General features: G+C 42.8%; 1 protein-coding gene across 1 annotated transcript; it reads right to left on the bottom strand.

Moving 5' to 3' along the window:
* Positions 1–10,053: 10,053 nt before the first annotated feature.
* On the bottom strand, positions 10,054–16,136 carry COMTD1 (catechol-O-methyltransferase domain containing 1). Its single transcript, XM_039727500.1, has 7 exons — positions 15,981–16,136; positions 14,603–14,727; positions 13,483–13,588; positions 12,859–12,977; positions 12,539–12,593; positions 11,014–11,147; positions 10,054–10,449 (listed from the first exon to the last, which is right to left on the bottom strand). The coding sequence occupies exons 1-7, from the start codon at positions 16,060–16,062 to the stop codon at positions 10,297–10,299; spliced, it is 774 nt and encodes a 257-aa protein (XP_039583434.1). The 5' UTR covers positions 16,063–16,136; the 3' UTR covers positions 10,054–10,296.
* Positions 16,137–22,633: the final 6,497 nt, after the last annotated feature.

Genomic DNA, 22,633 nt, shown 5'->3' with positions numbered 1-22,633 from the left:
TTCTGAGCCCAATACCACGGCAGTACTTGCAGTACACTTGCTAGTTAACTGTAGCGCACATACCAGAAACGTTTCATGGGTTTTTTGTGGGATATTCTTTGTCCTGGATCCATGGGAGAAGTTCCTCATGCTGAAGCAATGACTCTGTTTAAGGGTTTGGCATTCTTAACATTCACTTTTTTTTTTTGTTTGTTTTCTCTGTCTGTGTTCCTGTGAGCATTAAAACACTAAATGGCTGTTACAGAAATGTCCCTTATCTCTCGCCGTGCTCCATCGCTTCACCCCGAGTTACCCGAGCTCCGCCATCGGGGGCGCCGAGCGCGCGCCCCGGGGCCGCCGCGGGCTGCGGGCGCCGCCTGGCGGCCGCCGGTGCCCCTCACGCCGCCGCTGCGCCCTCAGGAGGAGCCGCTCCTGCGGGCGCTGTCCCCAGCGCGCCGACCGAGGGAGGCGGTGGGAAAGGGTGATGGCAGCGAGCCCGAGCTCGTTCTGAGGCGAAGAAATAGAATTAGGGGAGGAAACGCCCCGCGTACGCCGGCACTCGGGGTGCTCTATCCCTGCGACCGAGAGCCGGGCAGCGCCCGTCGGCTCTGAGGGAGCAGCCAGCGCTGTTCCACGGCCTGCGGCTGCTGGGAGCCTCCACTCCCGTCTAAACGGAATTCATTAAAGCACCAAGTTGTCTTCCCGATTGCTGCTCAGCCCCTGACCTGACTGTACCTTTCTAGAAGAAATCCCCGAATGCTTGAGATACCTTGATTTCCAAAGAGATGTTCTGGCCATCCTTGGCTATAAGAAACACTTGCTGGCAGGGGGACAGGGCACACCAGCTACCAAAGAGATGTTCTGGCCATCCTTGGCTATAAGAACAGGGGGGGACAGGGGCACACCAGCTGCCAAAAGCCAGCAGACAAAGGGGAAGGATTCCAAACCCTGCTGACTGGTGATATTCCCAAGTCTGGTGGCATCAGGCAGTGGGTGGGGCTGGACCAACTCTGTGATGGCCACAGGACATGTTAGAAGTCATGGACCAGGGACCTCACACTGCTACAGTGTGGGATGCTCACAAACTCTTCCCCCCATCACAATTAATGGTAATTTATTAATTGCAATTTATTTAATTGCAGTTAATTGTAATTTAAGTGTCAATCAACCCACTGGAGCATGGGGACAGGAAAGAGAGCCCAGCAAGTTTGCTAAGGGCCTGTCCCATGTGGATGTGGCCAGCAGTGTGCCCAGGTGGCCAAGAATGACAAGGGCATCCTGGCTTGTATGAGAAATTATGTGATCAGCAGAATGAGGGAAGTGATTGTCTCTTTGGGCACTGGTGAGGCCACACCTTGAGCACTGTGTCTAGTTCTGATCCCCTCAGCTCAGGAAGAACATTGAGCTGCTGGAGCACGTCCAGAGAAGGGCAGCAGGGCTGGTGAAAGGTCTACAGGGTAAGTCCTGTGAGGGGAAGCTGAGGGAGCTGGGGGTGTTAGCCTGGAGGAAAGGAGGCTCAGAGGTGACCTTCACTATCTACAGCTGCCTGAAATGAGGGTGTAGCCAGGCTGAGGTCAGGCTCTTCTCCCAGGCAAATGGTGACAGGATGAGAGAACAGCCTCAAGGTGCATTAGGGGAGGTTTAGCTTAGACATTAGGAGGAATTTCTTCACAGAAAAGGCGATTAAATATTGGAATGGACTGCCCAGGGAGGGCCTGTCCTAGGGGGTGTTTAAGAAAAGACTGGACATGGCGTTCAGTGGTCTTGACACAGGGGTTTTTGGTCACAGGTTGGACTCAATGATCTCAGATGTCATTTCCAACCTAATTGATTTGGTGATTTTGTGATGCTGAGGTGAAGCACCAGTCTTTGCTGTTTGAGCTGCTCTGAGGAGTGACAGTACCACCATCCCCTTCACACAGAGGGGCTGTTAGAAGGCTGCTGTGCAGGGTATTTCAGATGAGGATGGGGAGCAGACACAACTTTTGTTTGGGCTGTTTTCTTCATAAACATACAAAATTTTTCTTTCAGGGACAAAACCAGAAGACTAGTGCACCCATGATGCTGGGTAGTCAATTACTGCTTCCCACAGCCTCCTCCTGGCTGCTGCCTCACCTTGTTCTCTTTGGGGACCCTTGTTGGTCTTTGGGGCTTTGTTTCCCTTCCAAGCAGAGCATGCAAACACCTCTTTGTCAGTCATGTTGAACCCCTCAGCTCCTGGGGATTCAGAGAAATGGGTGTATTGCCAGCTGCCCTGGGGGTGAGCCTGGGCTCAGGCCAAATTGACAGCTGTTTTAATTTCTCTAATTGTCAGCATGTGCTCTGGGGAGCAGGGTGGGGAGTATTTTTGCTTTCTCTTGGTGGTGGGTTCACTGTGTGTCCCTTAGCCCTGATAGAAGCCTGCCCATTGTGATGGAGTGTGTAGCAGCTCTTGCTGTCATAACCAGGAGGTTCATTTGTGGGGCTGAACAGAACCAGCTTGGACAGACATTCCCTGGATGTGGCAAGTCTTCTATGCTGTCAGCTGCTGACTTTGCCCTGAGAGAGACGGCACTAGGTAAGTGTGAGTGTGTGTCTGTGTTTCAGGAATCAATGTTTTATGAAATGTTTTTAAGAGAACTGCAATTCACAAATAGTTCTTCATGGTGCTGTAATTTACTATGGATGTAGGATAATACTGCAGTCTTAGAAGGCTGATCTTCTTCCACTGTGTTTGAGAAAATATTTTACTTTTGTGTTACTCTTTTGAAGTACCTCAGGAAATCTGCTACAGCATTCAGTCCTGGTGCAAGACTGGTAAATTTTGGGTGAGTTTTAATGCTTTGTAGCACAGGTCCTCTCTGCATTTAGAGTATGTGAGCTTGTGGTGAAATTGTTTGCAGTTAACTAAATAGCTTGAAGCTCCCCTGGTTTAGCTTTATCATGCCCATGATAAGGTTAGTTCATGGGCTGATGTAGCAGTTTTGATAGCTTCTCTGCCAAGACAGCACAACCTAACTAAAACACCTTCTCTTTTTCAAAACAATCTGGCTTGGAGTCCCATTTCCTATAATTTCCTTTTCTGTATGGGCAGCTGCAGCAGAGATGTACACAGAGCCCCAGCACAGTCACTAGTAGCAGCTTCTCCTGGGCACAGCTCCTCCTAACTCACAGCACACCCCAATGCCAGAGGAGTGCATGTGAGGTGGCTGTCCTTGGCTCCTCTCTGGGTCTGACAAAGCATAAGCCACCGGTGAGCAGGGAGAGCAGGGCTCATAGATGCTTTACAAACATTTTGTGTTAAGCTGATTGTGTTTCTTGTTGATGAAATGGGATTGCCCTCATGTTTCTGCCTGGGATTTCCTGAATTAAAAACACGGTGTGTCACGTATGCCTGGTCTGGTGGGATGGGGCACCTGGTGGCCACACTGCAGAGTGAGGCTGTGCTGTCCTTGGCTGGCAATGGGTGCGGGCCTGCCTTGCCCATGAGCTGAGCTGCCTGCACAGCAGCTGGTGGGTACCTGAGGGCAGGGTTACAGGCACAAAGACCTCGGGCTGCACAGCAGCAAGGGACAGAACAGCTGAGGAGCAGAAAAGCATTCAAAATGTGAACTTTCCAGAAGAAGGAAGGCTCTAAGTTTAATATTTTACAGGATAACTGGGGAAAACCTGTTGTTACTTCTCCTCAGTTTTTCTTTCCTTTGACTTACAGCCTTTAATTCCTTGGAGAAAAAGTACAGGGAGTTAGCTGAAATGACCGTGTTGCTGTAGCTGTCACATTCCAATTTTCTTTTATGAAGTAAGATAAACCCCAAGCAGAAAGTTAAGATACCTAAACACAGAAAAGGCAGTTGTAACTTGTGCTGGTGATTCTCTGATTTTGCCTACTTCTATTGCTAGAGAATTGTGACCACAGCACAAAGCTGCTTGGCCCTTCTGAGATCTAGGAATCTTCCACTGGCACTGTTTATTTTCCTATAAACAGGAAAATAGCTGCCAAAAGCCAGCTATTTTCCTGTTTATAGGTTTTCAGGTTATTAGCCTGAAGGCAAAAAAAAGTAATATGAAACCCAATAGGGTCAGGAAGGACCACATCAAAAGTTGAGTGCAGAGATGTTTGATCATAAAATTAAAATCTATATTATAATGCTTACATGTAGTAGAGGCTGTCAAAATTGATTGCTTGTGCAAGTTTGATTAGTCTTTTGCAACATAGTCAGTGCTTAGCTTTGCAGCCTTAATCATGTAGCTTTAGTGTAGTTTATGTAGAGATGACCACAAATGGTTCCTAAGGTCATCAGGCAGACAGGTCCTATCTGCATGGCTAAAGTATTCATTAAGAGTTTACCATAGTCTGTGTCTGCAAGTTTAAATATACACTTGAACTTAAGCTTAAGCTAAAGGGTGACTCAATATATGGTGAGTGACAACACTGAAAATCAAGAAAGGAAAACTTGGTAGCAGCCATCAAAGTAACCAAAGCTGCATGAGAGAGGGGTGTGACTTGGGCCTGATGTTACCTGAGACATCTTCTGTAATGACAGAAGGAATTTAAGTGCTGCGGTGTTGATTAAATGGGTCTGTGCTTTTGCCTCCTTTGAGTTAGTCTTCAGATGTATCTTGGATCAGTCTCAGAACTGTGAGGATGGTCTGATCCTATGCAGCAGTCCTTGATAGGGGCCAAGGGAGCTCAGCTTTGGTACTGTGGCACAGATGTTCTGCAGGACACATTATGGGGTCTTGATGCTCCTCCTGACCTGAGGAGAGGGACTACTGCCTGTTGGTGGGAATAGTTCCCAAGAAATGACTGTGCCCAAAATCCACAATAGCTGGGGGAAGATCCAGAGGGGGTGATATAGAAGCTGGCTCTAAACATCTGTGGAGAAACTCCAGATTTTTGTACAGGAATAATTTTGTCAGGACTTTGACCTAGTGTGTGTTGTTTTGTACTTTGATAGTGAATTAATGCTCCTCTTCACTGGGGATGTCTTTGAGGCTCACTGGAACATAATCTAGCTCTACTGCTGAAAGGAAGCCATGGAGGGCTCTGCTTTTTCTTTCAGGTTGTTAATCTCTTTGATATTTTGCTATTCCAAGGAGTTACATGTTTTGCTTACATTTAAAAGTAAACTCCTAATGTTTGTTTCCTAACACCCTACACAACAAAAGATACAAGGTGACATCATGGACAAGTACAAAGTTCCTTAAAAATAAGATAAGCCTAAATTTAACCTGCAGCTGTTACTTCTATTTGAATTTGCAGGCATATATTTCCCTTATTGTGAAGGTTTCTTTGCACCTGTTTTAAAATGCATTTGTCTCTTTTAGATTTGTGTGGGGTTTTTTTTTTTTTTTTTTTTTTTTTTTTTTTTTTTTTTTTTTGTGGCTTGTTTGCTTTTCTTTTCATGCTGGATGATTCCTCCTTGTCTGTTGCTGGGTGTTTGGCTGTTGTACTACAGGACAGTGACATCTGGGCCATAACCCTATGGACTTCTCTGGCCATGCCACATGCCAGGACAGCCTGGGTATCCTGTGAACCAGTCCTCTCTGAGAGTGGATTTCTTCTGTTGATGTTTTGTATTTGTGGGTTTGATTAAAATTCGTGGTGTTGTGAATGTACAGTAGGGCTTTTCCTTGGATAATGAATGCAGTGGTGTTGTGTGGGTGTGCAGTATTTAGGTATTGCATTTACTTGTGACAGCAGCAATAACACTTTCTCATTAACTATCTTCCGAAATCTAATTTCATGATGTCAAAAAGTTACTACTTTCATCTCACCAACATAACCCAAGTCCCTACCCCAGCATAACTCAAACTGTTGCTGGAAAAATGCACAATCTTTGTTTTTTTAGTAGGTGAACAGGAATAAAATTATGAGCCTTTAAACAAAATAATAATTTTTTCCTTGTAGCCTGAGATCTGTTCAATCAATAATCTTTCTGCTAACTCTGGGGAGAATTTTAGTTGCCTCCATAAAATGTTTTAATTATTTAAAATCATAAAATATAAGTAGGTACAATTTGCTTGGAACTCATTAGGGAAATATATGAATAAGAAGAAAAGATAATGTTTGCTTCTGCATTAATTTAAAGCGGTCTCTAAAATATGAAATCTAATCCTGGAAAGCAGTGACTTATCATCAATGTTTATTTTTCTTATAATCGGAGTAAATATTAAAGCAGCTAGTTATGTGCTTATACCTACAGTATTGCACTGAGCCAAAAAGGAAGATAAATAACTTGTCTGAAACCCCCCATTCATTTCCCTCTTTTGCAGGTTTTATGTTTGCTCATTTCCTTTTTCAAAATATTGCTTTAGAAATTATTATAAAACAGGTGACTTAGAAACCATGAGTAGCTGCAAATGCATGAGGCCAATTTTGTGTGATTAGAATTATGCAGAGGTAATGCTTTATACTTGTGCAGAGCCTTTTCATCTAGTGCAGATCACTGGCACAATATGCAGCAGGAGAGAAATGCCACAGCTCTGGGAAAAGGCTTAGCAGACCAGAGAGCAGAGCAAGTGATGAGTTAGGAAACAAAAGAATTTCTTTAAGCTTTTCTGAAGAAACTTCAGTGCTCACTGTGGCAGGAAATGCTCATCAGCAGCTCTTAGGTGTGCACAGAGGGAAAAATCAACTTTGTCATTCTCTTGCTCAGTACTTGTTTGGGATGACATCAGCAATCCCTTCCTGACACTTCTTGTTGTATTTGTGATTCCCACATTTTCATTCTGGGAAGGCCATGATAATGCTGCTTCTCCCATTAAAATGGAAGGAGCATTAAAGTCAAATGTGCTGCAAACCACCCAGAAATGGGCCCAGATCGTTTCTGTCTGGGGTGCTTTGGGTTATTCTACTGTGTTGGTCTGGCTGTTCTTTGGGAGAAGGGATGGAACCACTCAGCATGGTCACCTTCCTCAAGGTAGTGTACAGCTGGTGACACAATGGAGGAGACCAGTTCACTTTCAGTAGATGGGATGGATAAAACCAAGCTGTATTAATCTCAGCTAGTAGGGTGTTGTGGTTAACCCCAGCTAGCAACTAAGCCCCACACAGCTGCTCCCTCACTACCTCTGGCGCAACGGCGAGAGAATTGGAAGCGTAAAAGTGAGAAAACTTGTAAGCTGAGATAAAGATGTTTTTACAGCTTCTCTTTTGTTTATTAAACTAAGGAATTCATTTACCACTTCCCACCTGCAGGGGCAGGAAAGCCATCCCCAGGAAAGCAGGGCTCCATCACACAGAACTTGGGAAGCCAAACATCATTGCTCTGAATGTCTCCCTTTCCTCCTTCTTCCCTCCCCTTTTATATGCTGAGCATGATGCCATGTGGTATCCCTTTGGTCAGTTTGGGTCAGCTGGCCTGGCTCTCCCTTGTCCCAGTTTTTCATGTATCCCCAGCCTGTTCCTTGGTGCAGTGGAGTGGGTGGAACATCAACACTGTTTCCAGCACAAACCCAAAACACAACCCTGTACTAGCTGCTATGAAAAAAATGAACTCTCTTCCAGCCCAACCCAGCACACAAGGAGCAAAATCCCTTAAAACAGTACTGATCTGTTAGCTTTTTTAATCCCATTGTGACCATTTAGGATTGATTTCTTCAGGTGATAAACAGAACATAAGCAGGGATGCAGCCAACTCTGTGCTACTACATCATCAAAAACAAGCCAGTTACGGCACTTGCTGCTGTTGCCACTCCAGTATCAAGACTGCAGTGCTTGAGATATGGCATATCCCTCAGATCTGAGCTGCAAAGGCTTCTGGAAACTGCCCATGCCTCAAAGAAAGGAGTTGGGATGAAGTTTATATTCATGTTCCTTTTTCTGTATCCTAAGGGCTTTGTCACAAGTTTGCTAATTGTGTTCCATGAGCAGCAATTCACAGAAAGTGCTGTGTGCAATGTGACTGAATTCAAATAGACTAAAAACACTTAAGTTTGTTAAAAGAAGGACTGACAGTGGTATCAGAAGTTCAATAAATGCCTGAAAGTTGTTACATGCAGTAGCCCAGTTTTTCTTTAGGCCACTGCTTTCTTTAGTAACATGAGAGATTTAGGATACTCCCTGCAATGTCCCAGCTGTAGCATTGACAATGCAGAACCGAGCCTTGAGCCCTGTGTCTACCCTTGCAGCCTTCTCTCTAGATTTCTGAGCATTCAGTCTCAGTCCTGCTCATTTAATTAGCTAGTAGAGATGCAAAGCCTACTCCTAAGAAGTCTTCAGTTCCCTTCCCTGCCACCCATGCAAATACCATACCATACCATACCATTCTGAATGTGTCTTTGGAGCAGGGACTCAGATACCTAACCAGCAGCTAGGACTACACGCCTTAATTCTCATAGTGCCTTCTGGGAGTTACCACACTAGGGGGAATTATTTTTTTCATTGTTGCTGTCATTCCTTTCTGTTTAATGACCCATCCTTCAGCCCCATTTGCTTCTGAGCAAGTTCCAGCTGTACATTTGTCACCTGTGCTGGCCCCTCTGGGATCCTCTCTTGCAAGCAGAAGGGATGTTGGTGTGGCAGGAACAGCTGGGCTGGGAGGGTTTGGGCAATAGCTGTGCCCATGGGTCAGCTCTTCTCCAGGGGCAGAAAATCCTGAGCCTCTACAGTGTGAGCAGTAGCTCAGGCAGATGTATTCCTGAGAGGGGTGAGCACACCCACAGACCCACGAGCTTCCATACATGGTGTCTCCATCAGAGAGAGACAAAGACTCGGCATTGCATTATTGGGTGGCCCATTCTCATCAGCTAATGGATGTCTAATTTCTCATTGCCCCACAAATTCCTCATAGCTGATTCACCACTTGAATTAAACCATGATTATATATTATCAGCAGTCATTTCATAGTAAGGTTGAAGGATCAAATGCAGTTAGCAGTGATGAATTCCAGATGTGCAGGACAGAAGCCTGAAGAGAAGGCCAGTTTCTGAGTAACTACAAGATAATGTATTCTAAATATTTGATTCAATTAAGCTTCCTTCTGCTCTTTGTTTCTGCTTACAGATGGCTCATCAATCTATAGTTTAGGGACACATTGCTATTCTTTCTAATGGTAATTAGGTGATCAGGATGGAGACAGGTTTGATGAAATACTCACATTATGATCTGCATATTTAAAATGGAACAGAGCCCAAAGCAGAAGCAAAATGATAGCTGGCTGCTGCACATGGCTTTAGCCTCAGGCACTTGATAGGTCTTCCTCTAGCATAGGTAATGGGGACTTTGCTAGTTCCCACCACAGAAAGAACAGTTATTTTTTAATCATTCAACTATGAGTGCTTGTATCTGGTTTTGAATGTTGCTAAACTCTAGTTTCTTGCAAAAATACTTATGATGCTTGTCCATTTTTGGCTCAGCTTCACTTGGAGGGTTCTTGCCTGGAAAATAGTAGTAAAACAGTTGCAGAATCTGTGACTGATCTTCCAATGACTTCTCCATGTTTGGAAAAGGTCACCATGGTACTTTTAGGACAGGGTATGTATTCTTAACAGCTTCTAGCTTGCTCATGTTTATCAGCCTCTAGCCTCTGAAAGCAGGAAAATTTCAGAAGATACCCCTGCTGTTAAAGTGTTCCATTTTGTGTTTTAACCCTTAGGATTCTTTTGGTATCTACTGACAAAATAAAACTGTAAAGTAGGACATGGTCAGAAGCTTTGTATGCAAATGTGGAACTCCTTTAACCACTCCATCTGAGAGCTGTTATAGCCACTAAGAATTTAATAAGGTGTCATTTCTTTTATGCAGAGAAGAAATTTGAGGAGATATTGTATTGTGAATACTGTTTGTCCTTTGGCAAGCTTTTAAAAGCAACTTTTTTTTCAGATGATGTCTTTTTGAGGCTTGTTCTGTAGTACCCTTCAAAGACAAGGAATGACTTAAAATATTTTTAGTCTGAGAAGGCTAGCAATCTCCTTGATGTCATTTAATTAAAAATCCATTTTTCTATTATGGCTATAAACATTAGTAAACTGCACTTCTTTTCCTTTTGGTGGTAGTGATTATTCCACTGCTCAAGAGGCTCTTCTAGGACAGAAAATTACTTTGTTGTATTGAGGCACTTTGGACAACCTATAGAGTTTTCAACCACTGTCTTAAAAGGACAATTTCACGTAAGTTTATTTCCTTTATTATAATTAAAGTAAGAAACCATAGTAGATCTCAGAATAAATCTCTCTTCTCTACTTAGCTGCCCTTAGGATCCAGCTGCTTCTGAAGTCTTTCCCAGGCTATGCTATCCAGTGGAGATAGAGGTTAAATTCAATTTTTGATACTGTTCCATATCCATTTTTCCTGATGATTTGATTGATATTTCCCATCTGCTGGGCTTCCTTGAGTTACAACTTGAATGCTAATGTGACTCCATCTCCCACTGGGAGCATGCTGATATTGACACGTGCATCTCGGAGAAGCTTCTCATTGAGGCGGTGGATGCTCTGCGCTGCCAAGTCATCCTTCCTTGGTTTTAGCACCTTTCCATTCCAAAAGACCTATTGAAAAAAGAAATATGATGCACCTCCTTTGTTCTAATATTGTCCTTGGACAACTTTGGAAAAGTTCCTGCATATTTCTTAGAGATTGATATTATTTGTTGTATTTCAGACGTATAACGGTCTCTGACATGGAACTCTCAAAAGTAAGTGGGATTGAGAGTCCACAGAACTTGCTAATTGTACTTCTACTACAGATTTGAAGACAAAAAAAATATTTAAATTTAGGTTTTTTTAAGAGCCCCTATTTGGCTGCCACCATAACCCCAAAGGTGCCTGAAGTTTAATATCCTTTGTTTCTTGTAAAAGTAGTTAATTGATAACTTATTAATAGTTACTGATTACAAGTGCTACTTTTGATCTTGTGTAAGTACTGTACATACTATAAATGCACTACAAGACAAATGAGAATAATACAGAACATTCTCTGTAATGAATAACAAAAAAATTTCTATGTTTTCTATTAGTGTTTTATATAGCTTAATGAAAGAGTTTGTTGAATTTTCTTTCAGATTGTGCTATGTGTAACTGCCTGTGCATTACCACCAGAACTGCAGTACTTACATTATCAATAGCTATTATTCCCCCTTTCTTTATGAGGCGCAAACATTTTTCATAGTACTCGTTGTAGCTTTCTTTATCGGCATCAATGAAAGCAAAGTCAAAGGTTTCCGCTTCTCCACTGGCCAACAGTTCATCTAGATGAGCAACACAGTGAGTTGTTACACCCTGGTTAGTGCTGTGTAGGAGGAAGTAATCCATTCGTGTCAAAGCTCTCATTAAATGTTTTCTGCTGCCTTGCCCAGGCAGCCTGTTCCTCCACAGGTAATTACTAGAAAAGCTTATCCCACAGAAACCAATCTAGACATTATGTATGCCATAAAACACACAGTTACTGAGGTCTGCGTGCTTAGGAGTTTGTGGAGTAGCTCCAAACCTGAAGGATACAGCTGGGACTGCTGAAAGGTACAGCAAAAACAAGTCAAGCACTTTGAAATTGGACATACTCTACACCTTCAGCTTTTTTTCAGCTGAGAACTGTCTTCTGGAGTGGATTACAATTTTTCTCACTTTATGAACAGGTTCTAAATGCTAATCTCTCCTTGGAGATCAAGTGCCATGATACAGGTCATGGACAAACCCTGTCAAGAGACATTTACAGCAAAAACTGCTGTAAGTAGTCTACTTGCCTTGAGCCAAGGCAAGTAGAATTCAGTTTTACGTTCTCCTAGACAGATTTCTTGACTGAGAATTCCAAATTGCCAGTTTCAGAGGAGGTGATTTCTGTCTCCTAAGGTCCTCTGCCACTGCTTTAACCTGCCCTTAGCCTCTGTCAGCAGAAGACCTTTTTGTCTGAAGCAATGTCTGGACAAAGCATTGCTCTGACAGACTTCAAGGAGTGTGCATACCAGCAAACTGCTTATATTTGCCTCTTTAGAAAGGATGGATTTGAAAGTAATACAAGGTTATCAGTGGATCTGGGGATCCACCAAACACCTTTGCTGGAAACCTTCTGCATCCAACAATCCTAGAAAACATCTTGCATTTTCAGAACATTTATTAGTATTTCCTCTGCCCCATATTTTCTCTTTCCTTGAATGAGATAAGTCATTGCCTCACTAATGGTCTTGCATGCTTTTGGCACATCCTAAATTTGAACTTCTCTGAACACAATTCAGCCTAAATTATATACTCGCTTCTGAATTTTTTTTTGCACCTCAGCCCTTTCAGGGTACTCCTCCTCTCTTTACAAAAGAATACTTGCTTAGAATGGACAATACTAAGAGAAATTTGGCTTTGATTAATCTGTTTTAATCAGCTTTCCGGAAGCAGCTGACAATAGTATTTGATAAATTAAACAACTTGATGGACAGGGCAGGTGAGTGACCAGTACAGCCCACAACACAGGACAAGCATTTTCAGCAAAACTGAACTCCTAGATTTTTACTTTTTAATATAAGAGAAGCTGCCTCCCCCTTAGCAAAAGGGATCACATTCACAACCATATTTGGTCTTAAATTTCATCACTATAGTATCCCTCTTCTATTTCTGGGGAAGGGGAAACAAGCTGCTATTTCAAGATACTTACCAAGTGTTTGAATTGCTGGCTTAATCCGCAGGTCAATTTTATGATCTACTCCTGCCTAAAATGAAAAAGAACAAAAGTGTTGATAAAAATGGTCAAGAAATAACCTGTTAGTATGCTGTATTCAGGGAGTGTCTGGGGTTCAGACAGTTTTCCTATTATTTCTAGGTTCCAAACACCACTTATTTTTCTCCCCAAACAGAACTGTATCAGCCTCCTTTAATGGTAAGAATATTTCTGTGCGCATTTGCAAGTCTCAAATAACAAAATCTCTCCACATGTAAAGGCAGTTGTCCCCACTGTGTACAGGAGATGCTGCTTACCTCCTTCCACAGTGGCCTTCCAATTTTGGCATAGTCCTCATTTACATCACAGGCAATAACTTGGCCATTATCTGGCAGGACAAGTGCCATACTCAAGGCATTATAACCTGTAAACACACCTAGAAAAAATCATAAGAGACATTAACACTTAGTGTATTGTGGAAAAAGGGTTACAGGACTGTCTTCAGGAATAAAATCCCCAAAGAAATCAAGGAGGGCAATTTGTTAATAGACAGTAAATATTTTTTCATTTTTCCTTCCATTTTAATATAATGGTAGGTTGAGAAGAAGTTGTTTTGGTTTTTGGTTTTTTTTTTTTTTAGCAGATTTCAATGTTAGCTTCTCCCAAAAGGCTCATGGCCAGACAAGGCAGAGTCTGGTCAGTTTTTCAGACTGCCTCAGAATGGATGAGCCATCCATGCTGATGCCAGAACTACTCAATGAACAGTTAGACCAAGTGGCAACCAAGTGCAAATCAGACACTCCTTTTCATGCTGTAGTTTTCCACCTGTTTTTTGACAGTTATGCAGTACCTTCCTGTATTTGGATATTTTATGTTAAACATGGCTGTATTTCGAGAATGATAGTCAAGAGTTTTATTTTACTATGAAGTGACACTCTTACCTATTTCAATAACTTTCTTGGCTTTAATGAGTTTGAGCAAATTTGCCATAAGCTGAGCCTGCTCACACGACACCATCATTCTGCCTTGGGGATGATCAGCAGTGAGCTAGGAAAGGGGAAAAAACCAAAACCATGTCACATCAAACAAAAACCAAATCTACCAAACCAATATCCTAAAGAAAAAAACCCAGTGAAACTCCAGGAAAAAGACACCTCTGTCTTCTCATTTTAGATCACTCTGTGGATGGAGCTAGATGGAGCCATCTATGAGCCAGAAACTGGCTTGAATTTAACTACAAGTAAGGAGGATGTTAAGTGTGTCATAAGCAGAGGATATTCAAAGCAGTAATATGCTCCAAAATTACCATGGCTGTGGCAAACCCAGCAATATTTGTAACTAAACAAAGAATTATAGACAAACTTTCACTGTAAAAGTCTTTTATTTCTGTGAATTTGCAAAACCAGATACATTTCCTTTAAGATGTGTAGAATGCTTTAATGGGCTACTAGGTTCACATCTGCCAAAGGTCAGACCGTGTAGTCCAGGCCACGCAGTGCAAACCTGGAGAATCTGTGCCCATCCCAGGGTGGAAGGACTCTTGGAACTGAGGAATGGGCAATGGGAGAAGCAGAGCTGTGCCATGACAGCTGAAGGGAAAGTATGTCTTCCTATTTCCTTTCTTCTCCTTTCTAAGGATCATTCCAACCAACCTGTTCCAGCAGTTAGCATTTAACTTCTTTTATACAAGAACAGTTTGTCTCACCTGAAATGACTCAAATCTGAGTCAGGATGTCTGGTCTCATCTCTGACACTGGAGCCTGATGGAAGACATCACCTCTCTGAGCTACAGGTTCCTTATATGCCAACCAAAGTGAACAGAAGTAATTTTTTCAAGTCCAAATCAAGTGCAGCCCTAACACATGGCCTTGGAGCCGAGGACAGAAAGACATGTCTAAAATATATGCCAATACTATTAAACTGTCATGTAGGTAGCCCTGAACATAGAAGTCTGGGTATTACCAGTTTAAAAAACCCCTCTAGTGGGTATGCAAGTAAGATGCAGCAAGGAAATGTGACCAGGATCCCAGCAGTTCAGGAGGAGGTGTGGGTGATACTGACCAGACGCAGCTTCTTTAGAATTGGATGTTCCCGCAAAGAGTGATCCAGGATGTATTGCCGGAGAGGACTATTTTTCCCCATCATACCACTCGGGGTCCCAAAAATGAAAGAAGGGTATCTTTTACCTACCAAACAATAAGTAATAAGAACTTTTATACTTGTCAGTTATTGTCATTTTAAATAAAGTGAACATTGAAGTATTACTAAAGGTTCTCTGTAAAACAGCCAGGAAAACGGAAAATGCAACATAGCTGGACAACCAGGTGGACTATAATTTTTTCCCCTTCTTTTTAGCCTAAGATGTCCAGTCCAGGCCTCAAAAGGCTGAAAAGCTTCAGTACTGTATTGTTCAGTGGCCAATGTGATGGTTACAGACTGCCATAAACTTACAGGAAAAGTAACCCCATCAAAACTCAAAGGGCAAGTTTAAAGAGAGATACATGAATGAGGTGCACAATTTTCTCAGTCTGTGGTCCTTCTTTTGCAGATGAATAGATGCCACCAGGATTTAGCCCCATCAGCTGATGTTTCTTCTCAAACCCTGTGCTCTCCTAATGCCACTGTCCTGCCCTCCAGCCAGGGGAAATGTGGTATTGCAAAATGCCTTGTTTAGTGTGAAACCAGTATGCAGACAAAGTAGGCACTGAAAGTTGAATTTTAGTACATGTCTATTTAAATACAGGACTGAATGCAGCTTTCATGCCCAATGTTTCTTTTACCAAACAGATTAATTATTTTGAAGAAATAACAGCAAATTCATTTCCACATCTCCTGGTAGTTGTTTGCTAGGGCAGAACACTTTTATTTCGAGGGGTTTATTTTCTGCTAATGATTCTATTTTACAGACGATCACGGCAAGATGTAGATTATTTCAACAACTTGCCTAAAGTCAAAGATTAAGTAAGTGCCCGTGTTACAAACCCAACATCAGTCTCCTACCCCTCCCGGATCATGGGCTCGTTCTTCCGGTGCCCCCGGGGAATGAAAGCGAAACTGCTCCCAGAACAATGCTGTGCGCAAGGACCACACCCGGCCCTTCCGGGCTGGCCAAACCAGTGCAGGCGGGACAGCGGGCGGGGAGCGCGTCCTCGCTCCCACTGGACCTTGGCCCGGCCGCACACTGCCGGATTACAGGGAGCGGCTTGGACTCTTAAGAACACCATTATATTTACTGCAGCAGCTCAGCAAAATAAATCTCTGCCCGCAGAGCAGCCCCAAGGGGTCTGCTCCCTGACGGCCGCCAGGCTGCACCCGGGACTGCTGTCCGCCCTGGGAGGGACCCGCTGGGCGCTGCGGTTCCCGTCCCCGGTGGGCACACGAGGAAGGCGCAGCCTTCACGTCTCCGTGTATGTGGCAGGGCTTGGGTGGCGCCGCTTACCTGCAAGCATACCCGTGGCAAAGGCGACCCCCAGCATCGCCGTCCCGACGGCCACCTCTTTGGGCACGCTGAGAAGCGGCATTGCGGAGCCGGGAGCGCGGGGAGCGGCGCCGCCGGGTCACGCGCGGCGCGGGGCGGCGCGCTCCGCCTGCCCCGGGAGGGCGGGGCCGCGCTGCCGCGGGTGGGGCCCGGCCGCTGCGCTTCCCCTGGCTGCCTCACAGGGTACCGGCGTGCCGGGTGCTGGGATCGGCTGGGGCCGCCGGAGGGTGGGTCACCCGCGGGAGGTGTGCGCCTTCCTCTCGGCGACATACTCGGTTGTGGTGCGAAAAGTGACAAAGCACCCGGGATTTGTGCCGCCATCTCCTCAGAGGCTGGTTCTGGTACAGCTTCAGTGCAGTCTTCGTTCAAAACACACCCAAATGTCACGCGCTCGTAATGGGCTCTCGTGGAGGAGCTTTCACAGAGATATGCTCGTAAGAGGCTTGGTACTCCAGCTAGCCCGGGAAGAGAGCTCTCTCCTCCCCCTAGAACCCAAGTTTCTTTGCAGCTGAGGTGTGAGCAATTACTTCTCAAAAAGCATGTACGATTTTTGGAATTTCAGTCTTGTGACCTGTGAATTTCCAGGTGAGAGGAGAAAAGGAGGATTCTCCAAGAGAGGGGGAATGGGGCCTGTTTTCCTCCACTGCTGTTTCAGCCCCCCTTCTGCAGTATCTTCCAGGTGAGGTGGAGCAGTGCCCTTGCCACTGCTTAACAGCTTTGTTGAGGGATCTCCTCCCTGGCCGGATCTGTTGCTGAGGGAGTTGGTTTATAAGTCCACAAGTGATTGTGTAATCTTTTTTTCTTTATGTCAGCCTAAACTTTTTTGTGCTTCTGTGCCTTTTGGAGATGGGCTGGGAATTTGGTTTTTAATTTTGTGAAGTATTGGTAATATTTGGGTTTTGGACAACACAAGTGAAATACGGAGATCTATCATTTTGACATTCTGTGGGAGATGAAATTAGTGCCATTTCACACAGACTAGGAATACATAGGAATGGATTGGGTTGCAACTTGGCCTCCACAGATGTAGGATAAAGCTGGTAAAAATTCCATTTTGGCACATAGTCTATCTTCAGAAAGCCAGATGAATTGTGTGTTGGTAGGTTTGGATGAAAACATTTCAACTGTTTCCCTCTGCTAACAAAACAAATATCAGTGCAGCTAGAAGAAAAAGATGCTTTTTAAAGTACATCTTAAGTGTGGGATTAAGTATATCACCAGGGTATTTATGGGAAATGTATTTGCCTATCACTGCCTTTTTAGTGTGTTAGAGCTTATTTACAAAGACTTGCCCCCAGAGCTCTTGTATTTCTTTTGGAGCAACTAATCATGCCACTCACTAGGGAGTCTGCTGTGATTTCTGATTTGCAGAACAAAGTAAGACATATGATCTGTCTGGGCAGATAAAATAACTTCCAGTTCACTTCTAAAATTTATTTCATTTTGAAAGCTGTGAGTGTTGTTGGTTTCTTGGTGGCTTTTTTCATTCAGTATCTTGTCACTTTCTCTGTGTACATTTTGTGTTTGTAAATGAGAGCATTTCATCCCGTCTTTCAGAAGATGAGTTATCAGCATGTGCTGCAACATGTCAGTTTTAGGCCAAACAACTGTAGGAGGCAACAATTCTTGCAGCGGCCATAAATCAGATTTGTGACGGTGCGGCTCCATCTAGTGATTCTTCTCTACAACTGCAGCATAAGGGAGAGGAACTGTGGGTTGCTCTGTTCAATGAAACACACTAAGTGTGCGAGCTTCCAATGTTGTGCTGACCTCTCGACTCGAAGAGATGACCCATTTGGATATCACTGGGAACGTCAAGTTTCTGAATGCTCCAACAGAATTGGTGAACTAAATTGCTAATATATTTGAACGTGTTTCAGAAATTCCTTCCACCCCCAAGGTGTTAATTGGTAATAGCTTTCCTTTGCTGGCAGTGTCAGGTCTTTTACTGTACTGGACAACAGGTTGTTTCCTTTAGATAAGGAAATCGATTTTCAGATATCTAAGATATGATGAAAAACTTTCATGAGGGAGTCAGAAGGGTTATAATCTTCCAGCTGGATAGAATGGAGCCATCAGTTTTTCTTTGAGCCATTTCCATTTTCAGTTTACTTAACTGTATGATATATATGGAACAGAAAACTTTGATTAACAGATTTATTAGACATATGCTTGCAATGTGCTGTGGCTACCTGAGCATTTAAACATTTTGGTAGATTTCTGCCTACTACTTGTGCTAAGTAAGGTGAAAGTTACCTAAAGATTAAAAACTGAGTATAATATGGGCTTGGATACAAACCCCACTGCTCCCTAAATCTGTAAGGTTAGTCCAGTTGCACAGATTTCATGGGAGTTCAGAATTGCTCCCAGTGCTGTAGTCAGGAGGCATATTTGCTATGCCTGAAAGTGCCTTCTCTCTTGGACTGCATTCTAGAAAGGGTAGGAGGGTTTTGGCAGCATATTCAGGCTGGAACCAGAACATGATCGCATTTGTAAAACATATGGAGTAGGAGAGACAGGATAGGGGCTGACCTCAGGGTGTACAAATCCTCACTTTATTCATATTGATAATCTATTCAAGGTTTTACAGACGCTGGGTAATTGATATATGAAATAGACTGTTCTCCTGGAACCTTCTTTCAGGAGTGTTTTTCTGTGTGAGAATGTTGCACACCATCTGCCTCGGTGTCATCTGTGTAGACTTATTGTAGAAATGGGACTGGCAGGGATTTAGCCTACTGATAAGGCTGTCATCTCACTTCTGGGTTTCTGCCTTTCATTTGCAACTATTTTTACATGGACCAGTTGTACCTGGTAACTGAGGCACCACTGTAAAATGCTAAATGACTTGCCTTGGGTATAGAAAGTTTTTCCTTTCAGTGTCCTCATAATTTACATTTTTTTCTGTTGTTGTTTTTATTTCCCTCTTCATTCTTCCACGTGTCAACTACCTGAACTCAACCTGTTCTGGCAGGCTGTGCCTTCCAGGTCACTGGTGATGTTCTGTGGCCTGCTCCAAGGTGTTGTTAAAGAGTAGTGAGCATCTTGATTGTCTTTCTGCTGCACTAAAAAGAAGTAAAATCTGTGTGTGTTTCAGCCTCTGTCCAGCATGAACAGTCTGGGAATAGATGACTCTTTCTAAAATCATGCTCTGTGGTGGAAAGTCACTGTGTATCACAGATATCCCAAAGGAAGTATGTACAGGCATGTTTGAGCAGCACAACTCGCTGGAAATAAGCCCTACACGTTGCCCTACACAATTGTTGAAGCTATATTGGCTTATGACATTGGAAAGGATTCACTTGAGTTGCATGTGGTGTCTGCTTCATTCAGGCTGCCGTGGTGTGGCTTCAAGCATAATTTAAATGTTGCTTACTTAAAGTCTTAGTTATCCGTACACTGTTCTCTGTTTACAATGAGGGTAGCAGTTACACAGTCCCCTGAATCATGTCAAAGAGGTGAAAAGCAGGTGTAAATGCTACATGTCCAAAATGTATTTAGTTTAGTGAGTAAAGTGGAAAAAATGTTTGATGCTTGTGTACAGCTGAAAGAGAAGACAGCTGTCTTTGTCCCCAAAAGCTTACAATGTGAATGTAAAACCATGGTCATGGGCAGGAAGTGTAGGGAATTGGATTGTACTGAGCTGTGCGCTTGGCAGTAGCTAACTCAAATTTCTTAGGAGAAATCAGAGCAAAGTTTAAAGGAGTGATCAGGAGGAAGGAGAATGAAGTTTGGAGCTGTTTAAAAGTTTACGTCAAGTATGAGTGCAGAATGAGTAAAAGCCCAAATACAAAGAGAAATCAAAGAAGAATGCATTCACGCATTCCTATGGTCAGGTTAATTGCTGAAAATGCTGATTGGGTTGAAATTCTGGGTGAATGGGACTTGAATGAGATGCAAGCTGGAGGAAGAAGTTGTAGTAAGCAATGTAATGAGACCTTAGACAAACCTTTTAATTGTGAAGATGAAAATACAATCTTGAAAATATGTCAAAATGTTTCTGCTTGTTTACGCATAGCTGAGAGTGAGGGTTTGGAGTGAAATGAGGGTTGATAATGAAGAATTATAGGTTGAGTGACAGGCAAAATAGTAATTTTTATCTATATTGATGCAGCAAAAAGTTTGTAGAGCTGAGGCTGACCTGATCTTAGCCATCCTCAGAGAAGTGTTTGTTACAGATTAGGATTTCAACCTGGTTTAAGAAGATGGGAGGGAGAGGCATATTTGCAAATTGTCTGCACATACACTGTGGATGAATACGTGCATAGATTGGGCCAGATACTCAGAAAAGACATCAGGCCATCACCTTTTAAGATATTCACAAATAAGCAGACCAATAAGCATTCAATTGTATTTTTTGAAATATCTTTTTTTTAAAAATGGAAACAGAACTTATTTACCATATTTATGTGTTCATTCATCTGTCTTGGGCATTGTACATGAAAAATGTGTATATTTTATAATTTTACAGTCCATAGTGTATATCCCCTTGCAAGACGTAGATAAATCACTTGGTGGTATATTTTAGAGGACTGTATATGAGATTATTATTTTATTCACAATTGAGATTTCTTATTTCTTCTAATTGGTTTTGCTATATATTTGTCTGTTCCATCACTGTTATCTTTCTAGTATTATGCTTAATATTTAATTTTGTAGTTCTGTAAAGCAGGGTATGTCATTTACCAGCATAACCTACTGGACCTCAGAGATACTAATTCCAGACATATTTGTTATAGCAATTTTTCCTCCCATAAATGTTCATTCATCTTCTCAGCTGAAAATCTTGGAATTTTTAGAATGATGCCTTTTATTAACAAAAAAAAAAAAATTGTGATAAATAAAATTGCTCTCCAATTTTTTTTTGTTGTATTCAGTAATTTGAAATAAGACTAATAGTTTCCCAAATACCCCTCATTGCTTCTGAAGTCATCTGGATTTTTTATCAGATGAACTGTAAGTACCAAAGCTTCCTTTAATATGATTCATTGTCCAGCTGGAGGGTAATCACTGAAATGGAACACAGACATGAACAATGACTTTAACTAAGTTGGTTCAGTTACTTTCATCCCGCTCAGCTACTTCTATTGCATTCAGTCTTTTGTGGGAGCTTTTAAAGTATGTCTTTCGATAACAGCTTGTAAAGGCTGTGGTACCTTCACATCTATTTCAAGGCTAAGATATCAACATTTCAAATGCTGCTGCTAAGAAAGCAGGTGATTCATGAGCCCATAAGCCTTAAGCCATTAAACTTGCAAACAGCGAATGGTTTAGAAACGGTTTTCAGCTAGAAGCATTTTGACATATTGGTAAATATTTTCAGGCCTTACTGGCTTACAGGCCAACATTTTGAATATATATGACTACATTTTGCAATCTCATTACAAGACTAGGTTGAGCTTTGGACATGCAGGTATCATGAGGAGAGATAGCCCCTGCCAAGCAGCATAATTCCCAGTGCAAAGTACATTAATGGCTTCAATGACAATATCCCGCAAGTATCAAGGACTGTGAAACTCAAATTGAGCTTGACTGGGGGAGACCCAGTGAAATGGCTTGTTCAGTGGCTCAGCTTGACAGATCCAGTGATAGAAGCAGTTGTCCTGACAAAGAGAGTCTAAATACATGGATCAGAGGCACGTTGAATTCCTCAAAACAGGTGTCAGATTTTTCTGAATGATCTCCTTCCAGGTCATAGTCCAGCCTCACACTTGGAACAAGTGCATGGACAGTGGTACAATGGGTGTTTATTACTGCACAATAAAGCTTAGTATTAATTTACTCCTACAAATGGTCCCCATGTGATTGAAATAGATACAACTTGAGTGGAGCATTCTGCTTCACTTACAAAGCCTGCTGTAAGTCTCAAGAAGCTGGTCCACTTAAGTCTTAAATTGTACAGTGCATAAACAAAATGTGAGAAATGTTGCCCCCTATCACTGTGATACACATAATAAAATTAGAGAAGTGAGCAAATCAGCCATGGCTGTGACACCTCATTAACCAGGCTTTCCCATGCCTATATATTTTGCCTCTCTTTTTTGACATCTGAAAAAATCTATGTCAAAGCCCAGCAAGCTGGATTTGTTTCATACCAGCCCTGAAATGGATACCAAAAATAAAGAGTACTTTTGGAAGCGAGTGCTTTTCCCCTTCCCTTAAGGGCATTTGTCCAAGAGTGCACAAAAGCAACAGCAGCAGCATGATGGCAGGAGAGGTGCAGGACTAGGTTGTTATTAGATAGCCTACCCCAAGCATATTAAAGAATGATGAATGGTCATCTCACTAGGCCTGATTTCTAGAGAGCTCTAGGTCAGGTTTCATTTCACAAGTAAGAATTTGTCACAAGCATGTAAAAACTGTGCTTGGCTGTTATCTTTGGAACTTAAAAGCAAGAATTCTTAGTAGACTATTTGTCAGTTGGAAAAAAACAGAGAAGGGGCCATCTGTGTTAATCAGCTGTGGTTTGCTAATATGATGCAGCTGGCAAGGAGGCAGTACTTACTTTAGCAGGTAGAAAACATCTGCTGAAGAGAGAGCCCAATTAGTGTCATCACCTGAAACTCCGTGAGTGGTGCATTACCCCATGCACGCTGAAAAGCCATGGTGGGGGA

This window comes from Passer montanus, unplaced genomic scaffold (assembly GCF_014805655.1).
Source record: "Passer montanus isolate IOZ18808 unplaced genomic scaffold, ASM1480565v1 scaffold61, whole genome shotgun sequence".
Lineage (NCBI taxonomy): Eukaryota > Metazoa > Chordata > Aves > Passeriformes > Passeridae > Passer > Passer montanus.
Note: the sequence above shows the minus strand (reverse complement) of the source record. Positions and strands in the feature narration are given on the sequence as shown.